Source organism: Petromyzon marinus (genome assembly GCF_048934315.1).
Source record: "Petromyzon marinus isolate PM22_M1 ecotype Great Lakes invasive population chromosome 70 unlocalized genomic scaffold, UKy_Petmar_22M1.pri1.0 chr70_unloc.2, whole genome shotgun sequence".
Taxonomy (NCBI): Eukaryota; Metazoa; Chordata; class Hyperoartia; order Petromyzontiformes; family Petromyzontidae; genus Petromyzon; species Petromyzon marinus.
The window spans coordinates 295,649-320,807 of record NW_027422604.1 but is presented as its reverse complement, the minus strand read 5'-3'; the positions used below and the strand labels follow the sequence as shown (position 1 = coordinate 320,807).

General features: G+C 58.5%; 1 protein-coding gene across 4 annotated transcripts in view; it reads left to right on the top strand.

Moving 5' to 3' along the window:
- The first annotated feature begins 201 nt into the window (after window positions 1-201).
- The window catches only part of LOC142908099 (monocarboxylate transporter 14-like), a 38,909-nt gene continuing 13,951 nt past the window's right edge, over window positions 202-25,159 (top strand). For all 4 annotated transcript variants that reach the window (XR_012931596.1, XR_012931598.1, XR_012931597.1 and 1 more), the window contains exons 1-4: window positions 202-778; window positions 6,174-6,317; window positions 7,034-8,352; window positions 11,226-11,511. Coding sequence is in view for 1 of the 4 variants with exons in the window: in XM_076058308.1 (XP_075914423.1) it covers window positions 202-778; window positions 6,174-6,317; window positions 7,034-8,352; window positions 11,226-11,511 (2,326 nt within the window). In the remaining 3 variants the exon portion in view is untranslated. The remainder of the gene's footprint in view (window positions 779-6,173; window positions 6,318-7,033; window positions 8,353-11,225; window positions 11,512-25,159) is intronic.

Genomic DNA, 25,159 nt, shown 5'->3' with positions numbered 1-25,159 from the left:
CAGCAGCACCATCATCACCACCAGCAGCAGCACCACCAGCACCATCATCAGCAGCACCACCATCATCATCAGCAGCAGCACCATCATCACCACCAGCAGCAGCACCACCATCATCATCATCAGCAGCACCACCATCATCATCAGCAGCAGCACCATCATCATCAGCAGCACCACTACCAGCACCACCACCGCCGGCTGACCATGGGTGTGTGTGGACCTCACCTCGCCCCGCTGGACGCTCGCGATGCTGACGGCGGCGAAGACGACGAAGACGACGACGATGGCGGTGGTGGTGGTGGTGGGCACGGCGGGGGCAGGAGCGGTGGTGGCGGTGGTGGTGGTGGTGGCCACGGTGGAGACAGCAGAGGCGGTGGTGGTGGTGGTGGTGGTGGGCACGGCGGGGGCAGGAGTGGTGGTGGTGGCGGTGGCCACGGTGGAGACAGCAGAGGCGGTGACATCCTCCGTCCGCACGGACCCCACAGCGCTGCTCACCGCAAGCGACGAGGAGGAGACTACGACGATGCCTCCTCCTCCTCCTCGTCGTGGAGGAGGAGGAGGAGGTTGGAGCAGGATGAGGATGAGGATGAGGAGGATGAGGAGGCGTGTGCCACGTGGGGGTGGGTGGTGGTCTTCTCCTCCTTCTGGATCCACGTCCTCACGCTCGGCTTCCAGATGGCCGTGGGAGTCCTCAACGTGGCCTGGCTCCAGGAGTTCGGGGCCAGCAGAGGAACGACCGCCTGGGTTGGCTCCCTGTCCATGGGCGTCACGCTGGTGGTGGGTGAGTCTGGTGGTGGTGTGGTGGGGGTGGTGGGTGTGGTGTGCTGGGGGTGATCTCCCAAGCGAAATGCTGAGGGAGGGTGGGGTTTGTGCACAGACTGCCCTATATGACATCATAACAACAGTCTGGACCACTTGACGGGTTCCGCAGGATTGGAAGGATGCCCTGGTGGTCCCCCTCTTTAAGGGAGGGGGACCGCACAGACTGTAACAACTACAGGGGCATCTCACTCCTCAGTGTGCCGGGAAAGGTCCTGGCAAGGATTATTCAACATCGCCTCGCCAGGCACGCTGAGGAGAGGCTTGCGGAGCCCCAATGCGGTTTCAGGAAAAGGCGGTCCTGCACAGATGCCATATTTTCTGTCCGTCTGCTACAGCAGAGGTGTAGAGAATTCCAACAAGACCTACATCTCTGCTTTATTGACCTGGTCAAGGCCTATGATACCATCAGTAGGCCTGGGCTCTGGGTCGTTCTTCGTGCTTTTGGAGTCCCTGACCCCCTGCTCACGATCATTAAGGACCTTCATGATGGTGAGCGGGCCCGGGTAAAACTACGTGGCCGGGAGTCAGAGCCATTCCCTGTACACCTTGGGGTGCGACAGGGATGTCCTCTGGCTCCCACATTATTTAACATCTATTTTGACCACTTAGTTCGTGAAGCCTTCAATAGCTGTACCGGGGGAATCTCCATTTGGTACAGATGTAATCGGAGGCTGATCGATGCCCGGGTGTGGTCAAGGGATGGCTCCCTATTGCTCAACCATGTTATGTATGCCGATGATTTGGTATTAGCTGCTCATTCAGAGGAGGAGTTGGTGACGCTGCTGCTGAGACTGGAGCGTGCCACTAAGAGATAGGCGCATTACCATCAGCCCCACCAAAACTAAGCACCTGCCTGGGTATTTTGTATCATCGGACACTCCACCCCCACAATTCCCAATCGGTGATGGGGCAGTTGTGGAGAGAGTGGAGAGTTTTCAATACTTGGGCAGTGTGCTTATGACCGGCTCCAGTTTAACAGCAGAGGTCTCACTCCGAATCAGTCGAGCGGCAATAAAGCTACCTGGTCTGTCGCTCCACACTAAGCTTCAGGTCTTCTCGGCCACGGTCATTCCCTCCCTCTACGCTTGTGAAACGTGGACCCCCTTAATGGAACATCTTTGCCGGTTAGAAACATTTAGGCTAGCCTGCCTTTCGATCCATCCTGGGTTTAACCAGGCTGGATTGTGTGAGGAGCTCACAAATCCTTGAAAAACATGCGTTTTTCTATATTTTGTTGTTGTTATTCTGTCTCTCACTGTTCAAATAAACCTACCATTCAAATTATAGACTGATAATTTCTTTGTCAGTGGGCAAACGTACAAAATCAGCAGGGGATCAAATACTTTTTTCCCTCACTGTATGTCCGTCCACTTCACGAAGGGGGCCCTAAAGATCATCCAAATAACTAGCGACCTCTCTCAATTGCTTTCTCCCCCCGTTGATGAACATTTTTCGAAAAATTATTGAGCTACCAAATTAGCAGTTTTCCCGTCCGACAGCAATCTCCTGCATCGAAACCAATCTGGGTTCCGGAAAAAAAATACCGCGCCACATCTGCTGCATCAGACTCTCTGAATCACAGACACGGTAGTCCTTGATGACAATCAGTAATGCTCCAGTCTTTTTCCTCGCTTGTCCAAAGCCTTTTGATACAGTCGACCACGACATTCCAGATTTGAAGCTTTTCGTGACTGCAAGGATTCATACGCTTTGGTTTTTTTCGGTAAAGTCGCGGCGTAGGTAAATAAAATAATAATAATTAACGCTTCAGTGCGTCTCAGAGTTGTCTGTGACGAGGGATTATCCAGTAGTCGTGGGGCGTGGAGAGAGGCCGGGTAGGGGAGGGGGGGAGGAGCCATGGTGATTGTGGGGGCGTGGCTTGGGCTGGGAGGTAAAGTTGAGCAGCCGATGGTGCGATGGGAGGCAACGACTTGGGCCGAGACTGAGGCTTCGTGATGCAGATGACGGAAGTAGATAAGCAAGCCAGGATTGAGCCTCGTTTTGTCATGCTGCCGGGTGGGTAAATTTCCCTTGGTAAAACGAAGTTGCCTCCGTTTCTCCGGACACGCAGGAGAATGGTTAACAACAAAAAATGTTTTAACCTCTTTTCTCGCACCCAAATCGTATTCACAGATGGTTGGAGGTCAAACGGTGTTAAGATAACAGAAATGGGGTTCCGCAGAGTTCCATCCTCAGCCCCCTCTTGTTCTCTCTTTATGTCCAACGGCTTGGGCACTGACCCGGATCATTCCAGGGTCAATCTGTTTGCGGATGACGCGATGCTGATTACTGCTGGCCGCTCTCCGGATGACGTGATTGCTAGGCTCCAGGGTGATTTCAACAAACTGCAACATCAGCTGGTTGCTCTTAAAACTAGTCCTTGAATACCTCCAAAAACCAAGGTGCTATGCTTCTCACCAGGACTAAAGCAGGAAGTTCATTTCCCCCCCCCCCCCCAATTATTTTACTTAAATAATCATCGAATAGAGCAAGTCAAGATCTATAAGTATCTTGGGGTCACCTTTGATTCAAAACTGCATTTTCATAATCACATTGATTTTATTGGTAAAACTAAAAAATACAAAAATTGGTTTTCTGTATCGACACAAGCACTGCTTCCCCCCAATGTTCCGCTTGGAATTGATAAAAAGCTACCACACTCCCTCTACTTGATTACTGTGACATCGTGTATAAATCAGCCCCAAGTACTGTACTGAAGAAGCTTGACTCAATGTATCACTCGGCCTTGAGATTTGCATTGAACTGCCCATACAGGACTCGCCACTGAGATCTCTACATTGGGTCAAACTTAACATCCCTTAATGTTCGACGGCCTGTGCACCAGACCTTATTTATTCACGATGTACTTACAAAAAAAATCCGCAGACTACCTGCTGCTGACCGGCTCCAGTTTAACAGCAGAGGTCTCACTCCGAATCAGTCGAGCGGCAATATCTTTTCATTGGTTGCGTAACGCTGTGTGGAAGCTACCTGGTCTGTCGCTCCGCACTAAGCTTCAGGTCTTCTCGGCCACGGTCATTCCCTCCCTTCTCTACGATTGCGAAACGTGGACCCCCCTAATGGAACATCTTCGCCGGTTGGAAACATTTAGGCTGGCCTGCCTACGATCCATCCTGGGTTTAACCAGGCTGGATTGTGTGAGGAGCTCACAAATTCTTGAAAGATCTGGGCAAGGTCCCATCGGTGAGCTCCTCCGGCGGGCAAGGCTGCAATGGCTGGGTCATGTAACCCGCATGCCCAGCCACCGCATGCCGAAACAGCTTTTGTTCGGCCGGATCGAGGGGGCTAAACGGGCGCGGCATGGGCTAGAGAAGAGATGGTACAGGAGGACGTGGAGCTGAGTGTACTTGCCGATGACTGGTACCAGCGGCGGTACCAAGATCGGCCTCTGTGGAGGAGGCTCATGAAGGACGCTACTGAGCAGTTGGAGGCAGTCGCCCTCCAACAACAACGGAGGGCGGAGGAGCGACACTCACAACAACGAGCGGAGCGACGCTCACAACAACGAGCGGAGCGCCGGGTGGCTATAGCACAGCAGGTTGGCACAGTAGGGGGCACAGGTGGTGCATCAGCCTGTCATCTCAGTCAGTCGACCCGTGGCACCTGGGTCTGCCCCGTGACCTCCTGCCAGCGGGCGTTCGACACTCCACGTGGCCTCAAGGTGCACATGTCCTGGCACAAGCGTCGTGGTGACGTCACCGCCACTTAGTGGCGAATGGCGGTTGTTGTTGTCCGTGTGTGTGTCACTGTGTGTGTCACTATGTGTGTGTCACTGTGTGTGTGTCACTGTGTGTGTCACTGTGTGTGTCACTGTGTGTGTGTCACTGTGTGTGTCACTGTGTGTGTCACTGTGTGTGTGTGTCACTGTGTGTGTGTGTCACTGTGTGTGTCACTGTGTGTGTGTGTCACTGTGTGTGTCACTGTGTGTGTGTCACTGTGTGTGTGTCACTGTGTGTGTCACTGTGTGTGTCACTGTGTGTGTGTGGGGAGCGATAGTGTAGCGGTTAGCGCGCTGCGCTATGAACCTGGCGACCCGGGTTCGTTTCCCGCTCACGGACAACACCAGTGACGGTTATCTGAACCGGTCCCGGGCCTCCCCTAGGTCGACTCAGCCTCAAATGAGTACCTGGTGCGGTGTGTAAACATTGCCACTAGGGAGACAAAGGCGGTCGGGCGTGGTGCTGGCCACCCACCCCCTCGTGTACCGTTCCGGCCTTCATAGGTGCTCGCTAACAGCACTTGCCCCAACAGTCTGTTAAGGCTATATGGGGGATCTTTGCTTTGTTTTGTGTGTCACTGTGTGTGTGTCACTGTGTGTGTGTGTCACTGTGTGTGTGTCACTGTGTGTGTCACTGTGTGTGTGTCACTGTGTGTGTGTCACTGTGTGTGTCACTGTGTGTGTGTGTCACTGTGTGTGTCACTGTGTGTGTGTGTCACTGTGTGTGTCACTGTGTGTGTGTCACTGTGTGTGTCACTGTGTGTGTCACTGTGTGTGTGTGTCACTGTGTGTGTGTCACTGTGTGTGTGTCACTGTGTGTGTGTCACTGTGTGTGTCACTGTGTGTGTCACTGTGTGTGTGTCACTGTGTGTGTCACTGTGTGTGTGTCACTGTGTGTGTGTCACTGTGTGTGTCACTGTGTGTGTGTCACTGTGTGTGTCAGTGTGTGTGTCACTGTGTGTGTGTCACTGTGTGTCACTGTGTGTGTCACTGTGTGTGTGTCACTGTGTGTGTCACTGTGTGTGTGTGTCACTGTGTGTGTGTGTGTCACTGTGTGTGTCACTGTGTGTGTCACTGTGTGTGTGTGTCACTGTGTGTGTCACTGTGTGTGTGTGTCACTGTGTGTGTCACTGTGTGTGTGTCACTGTGTGTGTCACTGTGTGTGTGTGTGTGTCACTGTGTGTGTCACTGTGTGTGTCACTGTGTGTGTGTGTGTCACTGTGTGTGTCACTGTGTGTGTCACTGTGTGTGTGTGTGTCACTGTGTGTGTCACTGTGTGTGTGTCACTGTGTGTGTCACTGTGTGTGTGTCACTGTGTGTGTCACTGTGTGTGTCACTGTGTGTGTGTGTGTGTCACTGTGTGTGTCACTGTGTGTGTCACTGTGTGTGTGTGTGTGTCACTGTGTGTGTCACTGTGTGTGTCACTGTGTGTGTGTGTGTGTCACTGTGTGTGTCACTGTGTGTGTCACTGTGTGTGTGTCACTGTGTGTGTCACTGTGTGTGTGTCACTGTGTGTGTCACTGTGTGTGTGTGTCACTGTGTGTGTCACTGTGTGTGTGTGTGTCACTGTGTGTGTCACTGTGTGTGTCACTGTGTGTGTCACTGTGTGTGTCAGGCCCTCTGGCTGGTCACCTCGTGGACCGCTATGGCTGTCGCCCCGTGGCCTTAGTGGGCGGGGTCATCACGGCCGCCTCCTGGGGCCTCAGCGCCTTCGCTCAGAGCATCCACTTCCTGTTGCTGTCCTTCGGCATTCTGGGAGGTGAGCGGACCCGGGGTACCTCGTCAGTCACCTCGTCAGTCACCCAGTCAGGCAGGCAGTCAGGCAGGCAGTCACCTCGTCAGTCACCTCGTCAGTCACCCAGGCAGGCAATCAGTCACCCAGTCAGGCAGGCAGTCACCTCATCGCCAATTGTCACTGCATCGCCAGTCACCTAACCCAGCAAACAGTCACCCAGCCACTCACTCACTCACTCACCCAGCCACCCACCCACCCAGCTAGTCACCCACCCACCCACCCAGCCACTCACTCACTCACTCACCCACCCAGCCACTCACTCACTCACCCAGCCAGCCACTCACCCAGCTAGTCACCCACCCACCCAGCCACTCACTCACCTACCCAGCTAGCCACCCATCCAGCTAGCCACCCACCCAGCTAGTCACTCACTCACCCAGCCACTCACTCACCCACCCAGCCACTCACCCACCCACACAGCTAGCCACCCACCCACACAGCTAGCCACCCACCCACCCACTCACTCACTCAGCCACCCACCCACCCAGCCACTCACCCACCCAGCCACTCGCCCACCCAGCTAGTCACCCACCCACCCAGCTAGTCACCCACCCACCCACCCAGCTAGTCACCCACCCACCCAGCCACCCACCCACCCACTCACTCACCCAGCCACCCACCCACCCACTCACCCACCCACCCACCTCCTCCCCCCCCACTCCACCACCACCACCACCCAGGTATCGGCATGGGCCTCTCCTACCTGCCCGCCGTGGTGGCCGTTGGGCAGTACTTCCAGCGTCGCCGGCGGGCGCTGGCGCAGGGGCTGAGCACGACGGGCACCGGCGCCGGCACCTTCCTCGCCAACGTGGCCCTGCAGGCGCTGGGCGCCGCCTACGGCTGGCGCGGCGCCATGCTCGTCAGCTCCGGCATCAGCCTCAACCTCTGCGCTTGCGCCGCGCTCTTGCGCCCGCTGCCCGCCGGCACCGGCGGCGGCGCCGGTGCCGGTGCCGGTGACGGTAAGGAGGGGTGGTGGTACGACACGGAGGAGGAGGAGGAGGAGGGGGAGGAGTTGGGAGGGAGGTTTCGCTCCGCCCGCATCGTCTACAGCGGGGAAGTTTTTGGCGGCGGCGGCGGCGGCGACGGCGGTTCGGCCGTCGGACTCGGCACGGAGTTCGTGGCCCGGTGCGGTGACAATTCCGGCGGCCCGGACAAACCTCACGACGGCCACGGCGAGCGTGGTGACAGCCACGGCGAGCGTGGCTACGGTGACGGCGAGCGTGGCTACGGCGGCCGCCTCCCGGCACCGCTATCCAACGCCGACGACGGCGACAGTCGCCGGCAGCATCGCCCGGCGCCGCCGGATCCATCGGCCGTCCCCCTCCTCCCCCTCCTCCCCTACCCCTCGTCGGCCGTCCGTGGTGCCGAGCCACCGGCACCGGAGGCGGAGAGCCGGCGGAGGACGAGCGGGGTGCGGCGGCAGGGCCCCGTGCCGGCATCACCACCGGCATCGCCGCCACCGGCATCACCACCACCAGCAGCGCCACCGTCGCCACCACCACTGCGGGCACTGGCATCGCCGGCATTGCCACCACCGGTATCACCACCAGCAGCAGCACCACCACCACCGGTATCACCACCAGCAGCAGCACCACCACCACCGGTATCACCACCAGCAGCAGCACCACCACCGGTATCACCACCACCACCGGTATCACCACCAGCGCCACCGTCGCCACCACCACTGCGGGCACCGGCATCGCTACGGTCGCCACCTCCATCGCCGCGGCCGCCGCCACCACGGGAAGGCACCGGCGGCGTCACCGGCGTCACCGGCGTCACCGGCGCCACCGGCGTCACCGGCGCCACCGGCGTCACCGGCGGCGTGTTTGCGAACCGCTTCTTTGTCGCGTTCCTGCTGTGGGCGCTGTGCACCTACTGCAGCTTCGTGGTTCCCTTCGTCCACCTGCCCGAGATGGTGGCGCTGGCCGGCTACGGCGCCCAGAACGAGCGCTTTGCCCTCACCTCCATCATCGGCGTGCTGCACATGCTGGGCAAGGTGGGTGGGGGGGGGCACGGGGCGGGGGGGGGGGGGGGGGCACGGGGGGGGGCAAGGTGGGTGGGGGGTTCACGGGGGGGGGGTAGGGGGGTAACAAGACAAAGACCCCCCCCCGCGTGTAACCTGAACGAGCTGTTGGGGCAAGCGCTGTGCGCTACCACTGCGGTAGTAAGTAGTAGTAGTAGCGCGGTAGCAGCGCTGCTGCTACAGTTGTAGCGCTGCTACCGCCATTCGCCACTAAGTGGCGGTGACGTCACCACGACGCTTGTGCCAGGCCATGTGCACCTTGAGGCCACGTGAAGTGTCGAACGCCCGCTGGCAGGAGGTCACGGGGCAAACCCAGGTGCCACGGGTCGACTGACTGAGATGACTGGCTGATGCACACCTGTGCCCCCTACTGTGCCAACCTGCTGCGCTTTAGCCACCCGGCGCTCCGCTCGTTGTTGTGAGCGTCGCTCCTCCACCCTCCGTTGTTGTTGGAGGGCGACTGCCTCCAACTGCCCAGTAGCGTCCTTCACGAGCCCACTCCACAGAGGCCGATCTTGACACCGCTGGTACCAGTCATCGGCAAGTCCACTCAGCTCCACGTCCTCCTGTACCACATCACTCCATCTCTTCTCTAGCCCGTGCCCCGCCCGCTTAGCCCCCTCCATCTGGCCAGACAAAAGCTGTTTCAGCATGCGGTGGCTGGGCATGCGGGCTACATGACCCAGCCATCGCCCAGATCTTTCAAGGATTTGTGAGCTCCTCACACAATCCAGTCTGGTTAAACCCAGGATGGATCGTAGGCAGGCCAGCCTAAATGTTTCTAACCGGCGAAGATGTTCCATTAGGGGGGTCCACGTTTCGCAAGCGTAGAGAAGGGAGGGAATGACCGTGGCCGAGAAGACCTGAAGCTTAGTGCGGAGCGACAGACCAGGTAGCTTCCACACAGCGTTACGCAACCGATGAAAAGATATTGCCACTCGACTGATTCGGAGTGAGACCTCTGCTGTTAAACTGGAGCCAGTCATAAGCACACTGCCCAGGTATGGGAAACTCTCCACTCTCTCCACAACTGCCCCATCACCGATTGGGAGTTGTGGGGGTGGAGTGTCTGATGGTACAAAATACCCAGGCAGGTGCTTAGTTTTGGTGGGGCTGATGGTAAGGCCCCACCTCTTAGTGGCACGCTCCAGTCTCAGCAGCAGCGTCTCCAACTCCTCCTCTGACTGAGCAGCTATTACCAAGTCATCAGCATACATAACGTGGTTGAGCAATAGGGAGCCATCCCTTGACCGCACCCGGGCATCGATTAGCCTCCCATTATATCTGTACCATATGGAGATTCCCCCGGTACAGCTATTGAAGGCTTCACGAACTACGTGGTCAAAATAGATGTTAAATAATGTGGGAGCCAGAGGACATCCCTGTCGCACCCCAAGGTGTACAGGGAATGGCTCTGACTCCCGGCCACGTAGTTTTACCCGGGCCCGCTCACCATCATGAAGGTCCTTAATGATCGTGAGCAGAGGGTCAGGTACTCCAAAAGCACGAAGAACGACCCAGAGCCCAGGCCTACTGATGGTATCATAGGCCTTGACCAGGTCAATAAAGCAGAGATGTAGGTCTTGTTGGAATTCCCTACACCTCTGCTGTAGCAGACGGACAGAAAATATGGCATCTGTGCAGGACCGCCCTTTCCTGAAACCGCATTGGGGCTCCGCAAGCCTCTCCTCAGCGTGCCTGGCAAGGCGATGCTGAATAATCCTTGCCAGGACCTTTCCCGGCACACTGAGGAGTGAGATGCATCTGACTCATCGGCTTTGCCTGCATCCCTTCACGGATGTTCATCTTCGGTGGGGGCATAAGTAACCACGACCACCATTCCTCGCCTCCGGTTGATGGGAAGGCGAGCCCAAAGTAGCCTGGGGCTTACAGTTTCCCACACCTCACCGCCACGCTCCCACGCCCCCTTCATTCTTTTGTTCAAAAGAAGACCCACACCCTGTTGTTTGGCAGTCTGCTGCCCCGAGTAGAGGACTGTCCACCCCTCATGGTGGCAGGAGCCAGAGCCGGTCCACCGGACCTCCTGAATGCCGCATAGATCCAGGCGGTACCGGTCCAGCTCCCGACAGAGGAGTGGCAGCCTCTCCTCTGCAGTGAGCGTTCGAACATTCCACGTGGCCAACCGTAGTGGCTTTTCGTTGTTTCTGGAGTGGCCCCGAGGGTAGGTATTCAATCTCCTGGCTCCGCCAATTGGGGTTTGGCCAGGAGACGTCATAGACGCCTGGCCCCCCGGGGCCTCCGGCACAAGCTTAGTTGTTACATATTTCAGTTTAATTCGTAGTTTCGTGGTAATTAATTGAAGGTGGAGGGGTTACCAGCCCCTCGCACCCGTCCAGAGCCCCCGTTTAGCCCCTGTGGTGGACACATATGCCATGAGGGGAGGAGCCAATCAAAATTGGATCTCCCCCCACAGCGCTGTCCACGACAGAGTTGCCCGTCCGGCACCGCGAGGAGGTAGGGGGTTGTTTTGCCGGACACACACACAGACACACACACACAGACACACACACAGATACACACACACAGACACACACTAACCCCTATACAAACACAGTGACACACACACAGACAAAGATCCGCCGTGTAGCCTCTAACAGGCTGTAGGGGCAAGTGCTGTTAGCAGCGATTTGCAGCACCTATACACAGACAAAGATCCCCCGTGTAGCCTCTACCAGGCTGTAGGGGCAAGAAGCCTTCCGTGGCACACGGGGGGGGGGGGTGGGGTGGTGTTGGTGTTGGTGCCAGCGCCACTCTCGGCCGCCTTTGTCTCTCCCCCGTGGGTTTGGGGGGGGGCGACGTTTAAAACGGCGCGCGCCCTACCGCAGGTGTCGCTGGGCGCTCTGAGCGACGTCCCCCACGTGGACACTTGGGGCCTCTTTGTGGCCACCAACGCGGCCCTGGGGCTCGCCATCGGCCTGTTCCCCGTGGCGGCGCTGGGCGGCTACACCGGCATGGCGTGCGCGTGCGCCGCCATCGGCTTCGCCAGCGGCTACTTCTCGCTGCTGGCGTGCGTCACCGGAGACCTGGTGGGGACGCCTCGCCTGGCGCGAGCCTTCGGCCTGGTGCTGTTCGCTGATGGAGTCTCGGCCACGCTGGGCCCGCCGCTGGCCGGTGAGCGTGGCGGCACGCGTCTCCTGTACCACACCGTGTCTCCTGTACCACACCGTGTCTCCTGTACCACACCGTGTCTCCTGTACCACACCGTGTCTCCTACACCGTGTCTCCTGTACCACACCGTGTCTCCTGTACCACACCGTGTCTCCTACACCGTGTCTCCTGTACCACACCGTGTCTCCTGTACCACGCCGTGTCTCCTGTACCACACCGTGTCTCCTGTACCACGCCGTGTCTCCTACAACGTGTCTCCTGTACCACACCGTGTCTCCTGTACCACGCCGTGTCTCCTGTACCACGCCGTGTCTCCTGTACCACACCGTGTCTCCTGTACCACACCGTGTCTCCTGTACCACACCGTGTCTCCTGTACCACACCGTGTCTCCTACACCGTGTCTCCTGTACCACACCGTGTCTCCCGTACCACACCGTGTCTCCTGTACCACGCCGTGTCTCCTGTACCACACCGTGTCTCCTGTACCACACCGTGTCTCCTGTACCACACCGTGTCTCCTGTACCACACCGTGTCTCCTGTACCACACCGTGTCTCCTGTACCACGCCGTGTCTCCTGTACCACACCGTGTCTCCTGTACCACACCGTGTCTCCTACACCGTGTCTCCTGTACCACACCGTGTCTCCCGTACCACACCGTGTCTCCTACACCGTGTCTCCTGTACCACACCGTGTCTCCCGTACCACGCCGTGTCTCCTGTACCACACCGTGTCTCCTGTACCACACCGTGTCTCCTACACCGTGTCTCCTGTACCACACCGTGTCTCCTACACCGGGTCTCCTGTACCACACCGTGTCTCCTGTACCACACCGTGTCTCCTACACCGTGTCTCCTGTACCACGCCGTGTCTCCTGTACCACACCGTGTCTCCTGTACCACACCGTGTCTCCTACACTGTGTCTCCTGTACTACGCCGTGTCTCCTGTACCACGCCGTGTCTCCTACACCGTGTCTCCCGTACCACGCCGTGTCTCCTACACCGTGTCTCCTGTACCACGCCGTGTCTCCTGTACCACACCGTGTCTCCTGTACCACACCGTGTCTCCTGTACCACACCGTGTCTCCTACACCGTGTCTCCTGTACCACACCGTGTCTCCTGTACCACACCGTGTCTCCTGTACCACACCGTGTCTCCTACACCGTGTCTCCTGTACCACACCGCGTCTCCTGTACCACACCGTGTCTCCCGTACCACGCCGTGTCTCCTGTACCACACCGTGTCTCCTGTACCACACGGTGTCTCCTATACCACACCGTGTCTCCTGTACCATGTCTCCTGTACCACACCGTGTCTCCTACACCATGTCTCCTGTACCACACCGTGTCTCCTACACCGTGTCTCCTGTACCACACCGTGTCTCCTACACCGTGTCTCCTGTACCACACCGTGTCTCCTGTACCACGCCGTGTCTCCTGTACCACACCGTGTCTCCTACACCGTGTCTCCTGTACCACACCGTGTCTCCTGTACCACACCGTGTCTCCTGTACCACACCGTGTCTCCTGTACCACACCGTGTCTCCTACACCGTGTCTCCTGTACCACACCGTTTCTCCTACACCGTGTCTCCTGTACCACACCGTGTCTCCTGTACCACACCGTGTCTCCTGTACCGTGTCTCCTGTACCACGCCGTGTCTCCTGTACCACACCGTGTCTCCTGTACCACACCGTGTCTCCTACACCGTGTCTCCTGTACCACACCGTGTCTCCTGTACCACACCGTGTCTCCTGTATTACACCGTGTCTCCCGTACCACACCGTGTCTCCTGTACCACACCGTGTCTCCTGTACCACACCGTGTCTCCTGTACCACACCGTGTCTCCTGTACCACACCGTGTCTCCTACACCGTGTCTCCTGTACCACACCGTGTCTCCCGTACCACACCGTGTCTCCTACACCGTGTCTCCTGTACCACACCGTGTCTCCCGTACCACGCCGTGTCTCCTGTACCACACCGTGTCTCCTGTACCACACCGTGTCTCCCGTACCACACCGTGTCTCCTGTACCACGCCGTGTCTCCTGTACCACACCGTGTCTCCTACACCGTGTCTCCCGTACCACGCCATGTCTCCTGTACCACACCGTGTCTCCTGTACCACACCGTGTCTCCTGTACCACACCGTGTCTCCCGTACCACACCGTGTCTCCTGTACCACACCGTGTCTCCTGTACCACACCGTGTCTCCTACAACGTGTCTCCTGTACCACACCGTGTCTCCCGTACCACACCGTGTCTCCTACAACGTGTCTCCTGTACCACACCGTGTCTCCTGTACCACACTGTGTCTCCTGTACCACACCGTGTCTCCTGTACCACACTGTGTCTCCTGTACCACACTGTGTCTCCTGTACCACGCCGTGTCTCCTGTACCACGCCGTGTCTCCTGTACCACACCGTGTCTCCTACACCGTGTCTCCTGTACCACGCCGTGTCTCCTGTACCACACCGTGTCTCCTGTACCACACCGTGTCTCCCGTACCACACCGTGTCTCCCGTACCACACCGTGTCTCCTGTACCACACCGTGTCTCCTGTACCACACCGTGTCTCCTACACCGTGTCTCCTGTACCACACCGTGTCTCCTGTACCACACCGTGTCTCCTGTACCACACCGTGTCTCCTACACCGTGTCTCCTGTACCACACCGTGTCTCCTGTACCACACCGTGTCTCCTGCACCGTGTCTCCTGTACCACAGCGTGTCTCCTGTACCACGCCGTGTCTCCTGTACCACACCGTGTCTCCTCTACCACGCCGTGTCTCCTACACCGTGTCTCCCGTACCACGCCGTGTCTCCCGTACTACGCCGTGTCTCCCGTACCACGCCGTGTCTCCTGTACCACACCGTGTCTCCTGTACCACGCCGTGTCTCCTGTACCACACCGTGTCTCCCGTACCACACCGTGTCTCCTGTACCACACAGTGTCTCCTCTACCACGCCGTGTCTCCTACACCGCGTCTCCTGTACCACACCGTGTCTCCTGTACCACACCGTGTCTCCTGCACTGTGTCTCCTGTACCACACCGTGTCTCCTGTACTACACCGTGTCTCCTGTACCACACCGTGTCTCCTGCACTGTGTCTCCTGTACCACAGCGTGTCTCCTGTACCACGCCGTGTCTCCTGTACCACACCGTGTCTCCTCTACCACGCCGTGTCTCCTACACCGTGTCTCCCGTACCACACCGTGTCTCCCGTACCACGCCGTGTCTCCTGTACCACGCCGTGTCTCCTGTACCACACCGTGTCTCCTACACCGTGTCTCCTGTACCACACCATGTCTCCTGTACCGTGTCTCCTGTACCACACCATGTCTCCTGTACCACACCGTGTCTCCTACACCGTGTCTCCTGTACCACACCGTGTCTCCTGTACCACACCGTGTCTCCTACACCGTGTCTCCTGTACCACACCGTTTCTCCTACACCGTGTCTCCTGTACCACACCGTGTCTCCTGTACCACACCGTATCTCCTGTACCGTGTCTCGTGTACCACGCCGTGTCTCCTGTACCACACCGTGTCTCCTGTACCACACCGTGTCTCCTACACCGTGTCTCCTGTACCACACCGTGTCTCCTGTACCACACCGCGTCTCCTGTACCACACCGCGTCTCCTGTACCACGCCGTGTCTCCTGTACCACACCATGTCTCCTACACCGTGTCTCCTGTACCACGCCGTGTCTCCTGTACCACACCGTGTCTCCTACACCGCGTCTCCTGTACCACACCGCGTCTCCTGTACCACGCCGTGTCTCCTGTACCACACCGTGTCTCCTACACCGTGTCTCCTGTACCACACCGTGTCTCATGTACCACGCTGTGTCTCCTGTACCACGCCGTGTCTCCTGTACCACACCGTGTCTCCCACACCGTGTCTCCTGTACCACACCGTGTCTCCTGTACCACACCGTGTCTCCTGTACCACACCGTGTCTCCTGTACCACACCGTGTCTCCTACACCGTGTCTCCTGTACCACACCGTGTCTCCTGTACCACACCGTGTCTCCTACACCGTGTCTCCTGTACCACACCGTGTCTCCTGTACCACACCGTGTCTCCTGTACCACGCCGTGTCTCCTGTACCACACTGTGTCTCCTGTACCACACCGCGTCTCCTGTACCACACCGCGTCTCCTGTACCACGCCGTGTCTCCTGTACCACACCGTGTCTCCTGCACCGTGTCTCCTGTACCACAGCGTGTCTCCTGTACCACGCCGTGTCTCCTGTACCACACCGTGTCTCCTCTACCACGCCGTGTCTCCTACACCGTGTCTCCCGTACCACACCGTGTCTCCCGTACCACGCCGTGTCTCCTGTACTACGCCGTGTCTCCTGTACCACACCGTGTCTCCTGTACCACACCGTGTCTCCCGTACCACGCCGTGTCTCCTGTACCACACCGTGTCTCCTGTACCACACCGTGTCTCCTGCACCGTGTCTCCTGTATCACAGCGTGTCTCCTGTACCACGCCGTGTCTCCTGTACCACACCGTGTCTCCTCTACCACGCCGTGTCTCCTGTACCACACCGTGTCTCCCGTACCACGCCGTGTCTCCTGTACCACACCGTGTCTCCTGTACCACGCCGTGTCTCCTGTACCACACCGTGTCTCCTGTACCACACCGTGTCTCCTGTACCACGCCGTGTCTCCTGTACCACACCGTGTCTCCTACACCGCGTCTCCTGTACCACACCGTGTCTCCTGCACTGTGTCTCCTGTACCACAGCGTGTCTCCTGTACCACGCCGTGTCTCCTGTACCACACCGTGTCTCCTACACCGTGTCTCCTGTACCACACCGTGTCTCCTGCACTGTGTCTCCTGTACCACAGCGTGTCTCCTGTACCACACCGTGTCTCCTGTACCACACCGTGTCTCCTACACCGTGTCTCCTGTACCACACCGTGTCTCCTGTACCACACCGTGTCTCCTGCACCGTGTCTCCTGTATCACAGCGTGTCTCCTGTACCACGCCGTGTCTCCTGTACCACACCGTGTCTCCTGTACCACGCCGTGTCTCCTGTACCACACCGTGTCTCCTACACCGTGTCTCCTGTACCACACCATGTCTCCTGTACCACACCGTGTCTCCTGTACCACACCGTGTCTCCTACACCGTGTCTCCTGTACCACACCGTGTCTCCTGTACCACACCGTGTCTCCTGTACCACACCGTGTCTCCTACACCGTGTCTCCTGTACCACACCGTGTCTCCTGTACCACACCGTGTCTCCTGCACCGTGTCTCCTGTATCACAGCGTGTCTCCTGTACCACGCCGTGTCTCCTGTACCACACCGTGTCTCCTGTACCACGCCGTGTCTCCTGTACCACACCGTGTCTCCTACACCGTGTCTCCTGTACCACACCATGTCTCCTGTACCACACCGTGTCTCCTCTACCACACCGTGTCTCCTACACCGTGTCTCCTGTACCACACCGTGTCTCCTGTACCGTGTCTCCTGTACCACACCGTGTCTCCTGTACCACACCATGTCTCCTGTACCGTGTCTCCTGTACCACACCGTGTCTCCTGTACCACACCGTGTCTCCTACACCGTGTCTCCTGTACCACACCGTGTCTCCTGTACCACACCGTGTCTCCTGTACCGTGTCTCCTGTACCACGCCGTGTCTCCTGTACCACACCGTGTCTCCTGTACCACACCGTGTCTCCTACACCGTGTCTCCTGTACCACACCGTGTCTCCTGTACCACACCGCGTCTCCTGTACCACACCGCGTCTCCTGTACCACGCCGTGTCTCCTGTACCACGCCGTGTCTCCTGTACCACACCGTGTCTCCTGTACCACACCGTGTCTCCTACACCGTGTCTCCTGTACCACACCGTGTCTCCTGTACCACACCGCGTCTCCTGTACCACACCGCGTCTCCTGTACCACACCGTGTCTCCTGTACCACACCGTGTCTCCTGTACCACACCGTGTCTCCTGTACCACACCGTGTCTCCTACACCGCGTCTCCTGTACCACACCGTGTCTCCTGTGCCACACCGTGTCTCCTGTACCACACCGTGTCTCCTGTACCACACCGTGTCTCCCGTACCACACCGTGTCTCCTGTACCACACCGTGTCTCCCGTACCACACCGTGTCTCCTGTACCACACCGTGTCTCCTGTACCACACCGTGTCTCCTGTACCACACCGTGTCTCCTACACCGTGTCTCCTGTACCACACCGTGTCTCCCGTACCACACCGTGTCTCCTACACCGTGTCTCCTGTACCACACCGTGTCTCCCGTACCACGCCGTGTCTCCTGTACCACACCGTGTCTCCTGTACCACACCGTGTCTCCTACACCGTGTCTCCTGTACCACACCGTGTCTCCCGTACCACACCGTGTCTCCTGTACCACGCCGTGTCTCCTGTACCACACCGTGTCTCCTACACCGTGTCTCCCGTACCACGCCGTGTCTCCCGTACCACACCGTGTCTCCCGTACCACACCGTGTCTCCTGTACCACACCGTGTCTCCTGTACCACACCGTGTCTCCGACAACGTGTCTCCTGTAACACACCGTGTCTCCCGTACCACACCGTGTCTCCTACAACGTGTCTCCTGTACCACACTGTGTCTCCTGTACCACGCCGTGTCTCCTGTACCACACCGTGTCTCCTACACCGTGTCTCCTGTACCACACCGTGTCTCCTGTACCACACCGTGTCTCCTGTACCACACCGTGTCTCCTACACCGTGTCTCCTGTACCACACCGTGTCTCCTGTACCACACCGTGTCTCCTGCACCGTGTCTCCTGTACCACAGCGTGTCTCCTGTACCACGCCGTGTCTCCTGTACCACACCGTGTCTCCTCTACCACGCCGTGTCTCCTACACCGTGTCTCCCGTACCACACCGTGTCTCCCGTACCACGCCGTGTCTCCTGTACTACGCCGTGTCTCCTGTACCACACCGTGTCTCCTGTACCACACCGTGTCTCCTGTACCACACCGTGTCTCCTGCACCGTGTCTCCTGTATCACAGCGTGTCTCCTGTACCACGCCGTGTCTCCTGTACCACACCGTGTCTCCTCTACCACGCCGTGTCTCCTACACCGCGTCTCCTGTACCACACCATGTCTCCTGTACCGTGTCTCCTGTACCACACCGTGTCTCCTGTACCACACCGTGTCTCCTACACCGTGTCTCCTGTACCACACCGTTCCTCCTACACCGTGTCTCCTGTTCCACACCGTGTCTCCTGTACCACACCGTGTCTCCTGTACCGTGTCTCCTGTACCACGCCGTGTCTCCTGTACCACACCGTGTCTCCTGTACCACACCGTGTCTCCTACACCGTGTCTCCTGTACCACACCGTGTCTCCTGTACCACACCGCGTCTCCTGTACCACACCGCGTCTCCTGTACCACGCCGTGTCTCCTGTACCACACCGTGTCTCCTGTACCACACCGTGTCTCCTGTACCACACCGTGTCTCCTGTACCACACCGTGTCTCCTACACCGCGTCTCCTGTACCACACCGTGTCTCCTGTGCCACACCGTGTCTCCTGTACCACACCGTGTCTCCTGTACCACACCGTGTCTCCCGTATCACACCGTGTCTCCTGTACCACACCGTGTCTCCCGTACCACACCGTGTCTCCTGTACCACACCGTGTCTCCTGTACCACACCGTGTCTCCTGTACCACACCGTGTCTCCTACACCGTGTCTCCTGTACCACACCGTGTCTCCCGTACCACACCGTGTCTCCTACACCATGTCTCCTGTACCACACCGTGTCTCCCGTACCACGCCGTGTCTCCTGTACCACACCGTGTCTCCTGTACCACACCGTGTCTCCTACACCGTGTCTCCTGTACCACACCGTGTCTCCCGTACCACACCGTGTCTCCTGTACCACGCCGTGTCTCCTGTACCACACCGTGTCTCCTACACCGTGTCTCCCGTACCACGCCGTGTCTCCCGTACCACACCGTGTCTCCCGTACCACACCGTGTCTCCTGTACCACACCGTGTCTCCTGTACCACACCGTGTCTCCGACAACGTGTCTCCTGTAACACACCGTGTCTCCCGTACCACACCGTGTCTCCTACAACGTGTCTCCTGTACCACACTGTGTCTCCTGTACCACGCCGTGTCTCCTGTACCACGCCGTGTCTCCTGTACCACGCCGTGTCTCCTGTACCACACCGTGTCTCCTACACCGTGTCTCCTGTACCACGCCGTGTCTCCTGTACCACGCCGTGTCTCTTGTACCACGCCGTGTCTCCTGTACCACACCGTGTCTCCTACACCGTGTCTCCTGTACCACGCCGTGTCTCCTGTACCACACTGTGTCTCCTGTACCACGCCGTGTCTCCCGTACCACACCGTGTCTCCTGTACCACGCCGTGTCTCCTACACCGTGTCTCCTGTACCACACCGTGTCTCCTGTACCACGCCGTGTCTCCTACACCGTGTCTCCTGTACCACACCGTGTCTCCTACACCGTGTCTCCTGTACCACACCGTGTCTCCTGTACCACACCGTGTCTCCTGTACCACGCCGTGTCTCCTGTACCACGCCGTGTCTCCTACACCGTGTCTCCTGTACCACACCGTGTCTCCTGTACCACACCGTGTCTCCTGTACCACACTGTGTCTCCTGTACCACGCCGTGTCTCCTACACCGTGTCTCCTGTACCACACCGTGTCTCCTACACCGTGTCTCCTGTACCACACCGTGTCTCCTGTACCACACCATGTCTCCCGTACCACACCGTGTCTCCTGTACCACGCCGTGTCTCCTACACCGTGTCTCCTGTACCTCGCCATGTCTCCTGTACCACACCGTGTCTCCTGTACCACACCGTGTCTCCTACACCGTGTCTCCTGTACCACACCGTGTCTCCCGTACCACACCGTGTCTCCTGTACCACGCCGTGTCTCCTGTACCACACCGTGTCTCCTGTACCACACCGTGTCTCCTACACCGTGTCTCCCGTACCACGCCGTGTCTCCTGTACCACACCGTGTCTCCTGTACCACACCGTGTCTCCTGTACCACACCGTGTCTCCCGTACCACACCGTGTCTCCCGTACCACACCGTGTCTCCTGTACCACACCGTGTCTCCTACACCGTGTCTCCCGTACCACGCCGTGTCTCCTGTACCACACCGTGTCTCCTGTACCACACCGTGTCTCCTGTACCACACCGTGTCTCCTGTACCACACCGTGTCTCCTGTACCACACCGTGTCTCCTACAACGTGTCTCCTGTACCACACCGTGTCTCCCGTACCACACCGTGTCTCCTACAACGTGTCTCCTGTACCACACCGTGTCTCCTGTACCACACCGTGTCTCCTGTACCACGCCGTGTCTCCTACACCGTGTCTCCTGTACCACACCATGTCTCCTACACCGTGTCTCCTGTACCACACCGTGTCTCCTGTACCACACCGTGTCTCCTGTACCACACCATGTCTCCCGTACCACACCGTGTCTCCTGTACCACGCCGTGTCTCCTACACCGTGTCTCCTGTACCACGCCATGTCTCCTGTACCACACCGTGTCTCCTGTACCACACCGTGTCTCCTACACCGTGTCTCCTGTACCACTCCGTGTCTCCCGTACCACACCGTGTCTCCTGTACCACGCCGTGTCTCCTGTACCACACCGTGTCTCCTACACCGTGTCTCCCGTACCACGCCGTGTCTCCTGTACCACACCGTGTCTCCTGTACCACACCGTGTCTCCTGTACCACACCGTGTCTCCCGTACCACACCGTGTCTCCCGTACCACACCGTGTCTCCCGTACCACACCGTGTCTCCTGTACCACACCGTGTCTCCTACAACGTGTCTCCTGTACCACACCGTGTCTCCCGTACCACACCGTGTCTCCTACAACGTGTCTCCTGTACCACACCGTGTCTCCTGTACCACACTGTGTCTCCTGTACCACGCCGTGTCTCCTGTACCACGCCGTGTCTCCTGTACCACGCCGTGTCTCCTACACCGTGTCTCCTGTACCACGCCGTGTCTCCTGTACCACACTGTGTCTCCTGTACCACGCCGTGTCTCCTGTACCACACCGTGTCTCCTGTACCACACCGTGTCTCCCGTACCACACCGTGTCTCCTGTACCACGCCGTGTCTCCTACACCGTGTCTCCTGTACCATACCGTGTCTCCTGTACCACGCCGTGTCTCCTACACCGTGTCTCCTGTACCACACCGTGTCTCCTACACCGTGTCTCCTGTACCACACCGTGTCTCCTGTACCACACCGCGTCTCCTGTACCACACCGCGTCTCCTGTACCACGCCGTGTCTCCTGTACCACACCGTGTCTCCTGTACCACACCGTGTCTCCTGTACCACACCGTGTCTCCTGTACCACACCGTGTCTCCTACACCGCGTCTCCTGTACCACACCGTGTCTCCTGTGCCACACCGTGTCTCCTGTACCACACCGTGTCTCCTGTACCACGCCGTGTCTCCTGTACCACACTGTGTCTCCTGTACCACGCCGTGTCTCCTGTACCACACCGTGTCTCCTGTACCACACCGTGTCTCTTGTACCACACCGTGTCTCCTGTACCACACCGTGTCTCCTACACCGTGTCTCCTGTACCACACCGTGTCTCCCGTACCACACCGTGTCTCCTACACCGTGTCTCCTGTACCACACCGTGTCTCCCGTACCACGCCGTGTCTCCTGTACCACACCGTGTCTCCTGTACCACACCGTGTCTCCTACACCGTGTCTCCTGTACCACACCGTGTCTCCCGTACCACACCGTGTCTCCTGTACCACGCCGTGTCTCCTGTACCACACCGTGTCTCCTACACCGTGTCTCCCGTACCACGCCGTGTCTCCCGTACCACACCGTGTCTCCCGTACCACACCGTGTCTCCTGTACCACACCGTGTCTCCTGTACCACACCGTGTCTCCGACAACGTGTCTCCTGTAACACACCGTGTCTCCCGTACCACACCGTGTCTCCTACAACGTGTCTCCTGTACCACACTGTGTCTCCTGTACCACGCCGTGTCTCCTGTACCACACCGTGTCTCCTACACCGTGTCTCCTGTACCACACCGTGTCTCCTGTACCACACCGTGTCTCCTGTACCACACCGCGTCTCCTGTACCACGCCGTGTCTCCTGTACCACGCCGTGTCTCCTACACCGTGTCTCCTGTACCACACCGTGTCTCCTGTACCACACCGTGTCTCCTGTACCACACCGTGTCTCCTACACCGTGTCTCCTGTACCACACCGTGTCTCCTGTACCACACCGCGTCTCCTGTACCACACCGTGTCTCCTGTACCACACCGTGTCTCCTGTACCACACCGTGTCTCCTGTACCACACCGTGTCTCCTACACCGCGTCTCCTGTACCACACCGTGTCTCCTGTGCCACACCGTGTCTCCTGTACCACACCGTGTCTCCTGTACCACACCGTGTCTCCCGTACCACACCGTGTCTCCTGTACCACACCGTGTCTCCCGTACCACACCGTGTCTCCTGTACCACACCGTGTCTCCTGTACCACACCGTGTCTCCTGTACCACACCGTGTCTCCTACACCGTGTCTCCTGTACCACACCGTGTCTCCCGTACCACACCGTGTCTCCTACACCGTGTCTCCTGTACCACACCGTGTCTCCCGTACCACGCCGTGTCTCCTGTACCACACCGTGTCTCCTGTACCACACCGTGTCTCCTACACCGTGTCTCCTGTACCACACCGTGTCTCCTGTACCACACCGTGTCTCCTACACCGTGTCTCCTGTACCACACCGTGTCTCCTGTACCACACCGTGTCTCCTACACCGTGTCTCCTGTACCACACCGTTTCTCCTACACCGTGTCTCCTGTACCACACCGTGTCTCCTGTACCACACCGTGTCTCCTGTACCACACCGTGTCTCCTGTACCACACCGTGTCTCCTACACCGTGTCTCCTGTACCACACCGTGTCTCCTGTACCACACCGCGTCTCCTGTACCACACCGCGTCTCCTGTACCACGCCGTGTCTCCTGTACCACGCCGTGTCTCCTGTACCACGCCGTGTCTCCTGTACCACACCGTGTCTCCTACACCGTGTCTCCTGTACCACGCCGTGTCTCCTGTACCACACTGTGTCTCCTGTACCACGCCGTGTCTCCTGTACCACACCGTGTCTCCTGTACCACACCGTGTCTCCCGTACCACACCGTGTCTCCTGTACCACGCCGTGTCTCCTGTACCACACCGTGTCTCCTGTACCACACCGTGTCTCCTACACCGTGTCTCCTGTACCACACCGTGTCTCCCACACCGTGTCTCCTGTACCACACCGTGTCTCCTGTACCACACCGTGTCTCCTGTACCACACCGTGTCTCCTGTACCACACCGTGTCTCCTACACCGTGTCTCCTGTACCACACCGTGTCTCCTGTACCACACCGTGTCTCCTACACCGTGTCTCCTGTACCACACCGTGTCTCCTGTACCACACCGTGTCTCCTGCACCGTGTCTCCTGTACCACAGCGTGTCTCCTGTACCACGCCGTGTCTCCTGTACCACACCGTGTCTCCTCTACCACGCCGTGTCTCCTACACCGTGTCTCCCGTACCACACCGTGTCTCCCGTACCACGCCGTGTCTCCTGTACTACGCCGTGTCTCCTGTACCACACCGTGTCTCCTGTACCACACCGTGTCTCCTGTACCACACCGTGTCTCCTGCACCGTGTCTCCTGTATCACAGCGTGTCTCCTGTACCACGCCGTGTCTCCTGTACCACACCGTGTCTCCTCTACCACGCCGTGTCTCCTACACCGCGTCTCCTGTACACACCGTGTCTCCTGTACCACCCCGTGTCTCCTGTACCACACCGTGTCTCCTGTACCACGCCGTGTCTCCTGTACCACACCGTGTCTCCTACACCGTGTCTCCTGTACCACACCATGTCTCCTGTACCGTGTCTCCTGTACCACACCGTTCCTCCTACACCGTGTCTCCTGTACCACACCGTGTCTCCTGTACCACACCGCGTCTCCTGTACCACACCGCGTCTCCTGTACCACGCCGTGTCTCCTGTACCACACCGTGTCTCCTGTACCACACCGTGTCTCCTGTACCACACCGTGTCTCCTGTACCACACCGTGTCTCCTACACCGCGTCTCCTGTACCACACCGTGTCTCCTGTGCCACACCGTGTCTCCTGTACCACACCGTGTCTCCTGTACCACGCCGTGTCTCCTGTACCACACCGTGTCTCCTACACCGTGTCTCCCGTACCACGCCGTGTCTCCCGTACCACACCGTGTCTCCCGTACCACACCGTGTCTCCTGTACCACACCGTGTCTCCCGTACCACACCGTGTCTCCTGTACCACACCGTGTCTCCTGTACCACACCGTGTCTCCTGTACCACACCGTGTCTCCTGTACCACACCGTGTCTCCTACACCGTGTCTCCTGTACCACACCGTGTCTCCCGTACCACACCGTGTCTCCTGTACCACACCGTGTCTCCTGTACCACACCGTGTCTCCTGTACCACACCGTGTCTCCTGTACCACACCGTGTCTCCTGTACCACACCGTGTCTCCTACACCGTGTCTCCTGTACCACACCGTGTCTCCCGTACCACACCGTGTCT